Below are 4027 nucleotides of genomic sequence, written 5' to 3' on the forward strand. Positions count from 1 at the left end.
TTAAGAAATTACACAAAATTAAGAGAAATTATAGTAGTACGTGTTTAAATAGGTGTGTACTAAAATATCACTTTTGACATGATATGCATTGTGGCGTTGCTTACTTAAAGATTCGATTAGTATGGGTGGCTTAATATAGCATTTATATAAATGCATCATGTGTAAGACATCTATACAGAAATACTTGCATCGCCTTTGCAGTATTTTGGAACTTTTAAATCATGCCTAAAAACAAAAGGTGTTTAATAAGGATTGTGGGCGGTCAGTGTTTATCAGACTTTGGCAAGACGCAAATCTGCAAAAACTCTGTTTAAAATACAAACATTTAAAACAAGTATAATGTGCCGTGCTTATTAATCTCTGAAAGCGTTTTATTAAAAAAAGACGCATGAGGGCTGGTTTTTCATATATGTACATATTACTTTAGTAAATAAATCCCCGTTTCGTACACAAGTCTTTAACTGTGCCGAAGCACTCATGCTTAATTAACTTACTATACAAAAGTGACAAGAATTATGAATAGCAGCTGAAATGTCCAGTTACATGTATTTAAATGTCTATGAACGATTTTCAATTAAGTTGTGTGATGTTGTTCCGTCGGTGGATGGAGTCTCCGGAGTACCCGGAGGAGACCCCAACTGTCCGGTGTGGTAACCACTTACCCAAACCACGTGCTTCCGGGAACGGGGCTTGAATCCGGGTCGCCTATGTGAGAAACGTGTGAACCAACCACTGCGCTAACGAGACATCCCTCTTAAAAGGTTGTATATGGCATTTAATATACGTTATCATCGCGTTGTTTGATTATGATGGCAGTCTTTTATCTTGTCCTTATCAAACAGGCAGAAAATTCAATTCAATGAAATTTTAAAACAAAGTAAGAGAAGAGAAAAACAACGATTTTGGAATAAAAGTAATATACTAAGTTTAAAGGCAGTAAGGATTAAATATTACTTTTGAATGACTATGGCATCAATGATAAAATATTAACAAAAAATACAAATAAAATATAATCTACTTATTCACATAGTATAAGTGACTGAACGTGTTACGTAGACTGATGTAAAAAACTATTAAGTCACTACGTGGTATTCACATAAGCAGTGTGTGTGTGTGCGTTAAAATCGTATTTTGTTGAATGAACAATTGATAAATTGACATCAATCTTTGCCAGCATGTTAAAACGTGTTAAAATAACTTGTGATACATTTTGATTTAGATGTTTTTCCCACACCTATTTAAATTCTGATCAATTAAAATAAACATGCCTCGTGCGTTTTTTAATATGTATACAGGTCTACATTTTTTAGACTTATATTAGTCCCTCAAAATAAACTGAAACCGTATCAAAACTTAAGGTAGGCAACTTCTTTTCATAGCAACATAGTACGGTATAGTTTCTATTGGAATCATTTTCATGGCGCTTTAAGATAAAATGATAAAAGGTATGCGGATGTAGCAAATCTACATAAAGCATTATATAATAATTTCTGACGTGATACATGGTTTGTTTTCGATGTTGCTAAATAAGTATATTTCATATATGTTATTCTTCAATATTTATGAGCTTAACAAAATATTGTGAAAGTAGTTTTGGAGAATGTTTAAAACGAGTTCCTAAAGGTGCTTTTGTAAACTGTTTATACAATGTAATACCAATCAGGTCTATTTCTAGAACCAAAAAATAGATTTGTCAATTATAATGTCGAAAACTTCCGTTGGCTATTTTTCCAAACACTTATAAAATTTAAAAAATGGTATTGTATATTAATTCAATATTTGAAAGTACCTGACTGCATCAATTTATTTATGGTAAACAAGTGCGATATATTATTGCATTTACAAAATATGTAAACCAGACACAAATAACTCAAACATTCACAAACATTCGCAATATAATAAAGTGTTGTAGCGACATTGATGGTTTCAATGAACTAAAGCTTGTGTAATCAGGTTGCATTGAAATCGTATGTTTTAGTATGCATTTACCAAGCGTTTTATACATTTTATCTATCATCATTTTAAAGTTTATATATCTTCATCATTCTGACTATCGGCCTATACACCACCTTCAGTCCTCGATATAAGTATTGATTATCCTGATTATCGCCATCAACATCACAATAATCAGTCACCAGATAAGTTTCAAATTTTCCGTCTAATATTTGGAATCTATCCACTGTAACATTCTTCCGCGTCTCCAGTTCCTGTTGGATGGCAGTATATTCCTCAAGTGGAAATTATTTCGATAGTTAAGAACTATAAAGAACAACACAATTTCAGATTACTTCCAACTTTCTGAGTACATGTAGAAAGTGTGTCCACCAATTCAAGAACTTTGGATGGAAGCAAAGCATTTACAAACTATTTAAATACTTCAATGATTTAGGTTGCTCTAGCTGTCTAGTTGTCTTATATAGTGTAAGCGTTTCCAGTTGTGTGAGTGATGCTAATGACTTCGACTACGGCTATTCATGATGCACATTGAATCCTCTCTGAACAATACCCATATACCTGATATTCAAACCATGCAAAGCCTTTCACAGACCAGTACTGCCATACACTCACTTAATACTAAGTGTTTCCAGCTGTGTGAGCGATGCTTGTGACTGCGACAACAACTCTTCATGATCTACGTTGAAACCTCTCTGATCAATACTCAGACTCTGGATATTCAAATCATGCAGAGCCTTCCACAGACCAATACTGCCATACACAGGTCTGGTGAAAATAAAAGTTTGATAGTTTAGCCTTGGAGCAACTATAAATTTTTATTAAAAAAAAATAATTATAATTTAGAGCAGAAAAAGATTTTAGAACATAATCGATTTTTAGATGCAAACACATATTGTACGTTATTAAAGGGATGGAAAAAGTTTTGCAAGTCAGATAAATTAAAGACTGATGTTTTTTGTTGATACTTTAAATCCAATAATGATCCAAATACACATTTTTATCAGCCAGATGACGACATTCTGTATTTTAGTGACTCTATTCCTTTATCAACTGCAAACGTTGCGAGAGTTCCGAGGTCCAAATTCTAAAAACAACTGTGTTGGCTTTAGTGACCCAAAGACTTAAGCTGAAATCCTAAACTCACATTTCAGCAGCGTCTTCACTGACGAAGACCTAACGAACACCCCATCTATTGACAATACCCAACAGAAGTAATCCTTCGACATCAATGAAAATGGTATAAGAAAGCTTCTGCTAGACCTAAACCCCAACAAGGCACAAGGACCAGCCAGGCTGCCACCAAGATTCCTCAAGGAATTTGCCAATAAGATTGCTTGTGTACTAACCCTAGTGTTACAAGCCTCCCTCACGCAAGGTCGAGTACCCGACGACTGAAAGCACGCTATGGTGATTCCAATTTTCAAGACGCGATATCGCACAGCTGCTGTAAACTACATGCCAATATCACCTACCTCTGTCTGTTGCAAGACCATAAAGCATGCCATCAACAGTCAGGTTATAAAACACCTGGAGCGCCATGGTATCCTCACTGACAGTCAGCATGGTTTCAGGAAAAGACGTTCCTGCGAAAGCCAGCTTGTACTCACAATACAAGACATTGCCTCGTGCTTAAAAAACGGTGACCAGATTGATGCTGTGCTACTTGATTTTAGCAAAGCGTTCGACAATTTACCCCACAAGCGACTCTCCATTAAGCTGGACCACTATAGGATCCGCAATTAACTGCTGAACTGGATCAATAGTTTCCTAGCAACAAACGCCAGGAAGTCATTGTCAAAGGTCACACCTCATCTTCTGCACCTGTCACATCAGGGGTCCCCACGGGCTCTGTCCTGGGTCCCCTACTCTTTCTAGTGTATATAAATGACATCCCAGGAAAACTTGCCTTCACCACACGCCTCTTTGCAGATGATAGTATACTGTATCGAAAGATCAGAACAACTGAAGAAGAAAAAATCCTACAAGAGGATCTGAAAACACTGGAACAGTGGAAGAAAGACTGGCAGATGCAATTTAACCCATCCGAATGTGAAACCATCCATTTTACTAA

The 4027-nt window shown here is 35.8% G+C and overlaps 1 protein-coding gene across 1 annotated transcript; it reads left to right on the forward strand.

Annotated features, from left to right (window-relative positions):
- Positions 1–3360: 3360 nt before the first annotated feature.
- LOC127842301 (uncharacterized) lies at positions 3361–3699 on the forward strand. The gene has a single exon (XM_052371733.1). The coding sequence runs from the start codon at positions 3361–3363 to the stop codon at positions 3697–3699; it is 339 nt and encodes a 112-aa protein (XP_052227693.1).
- The last annotated feature ends 328 nt before the right edge of the window (positions 3700–4027 follow it).

Source organism: Dreissena polymorpha, chromosome 8 (assembly GCF_020536995.1).
Source record: "Dreissena polymorpha isolate Duluth1 chromosome 8, UMN_Dpol_1.0, whole genome shotgun sequence".
Taxonomy (NCBI): domain Eukaryota; kingdom Metazoa; phylum Mollusca; class Bivalvia; order Myida; family Dreissenidae; genus Dreissena; species Dreissena polymorpha.

Excerpts from the sequence above, each read along its gene's own strand:
- LOC127842301 (XM_052371733.1), top strand. The coding sequence starts at position 3,361 with ATGGTGATTCCAATTTTCAAGACGCGATATCGCACAGCTGCTGTAAAC.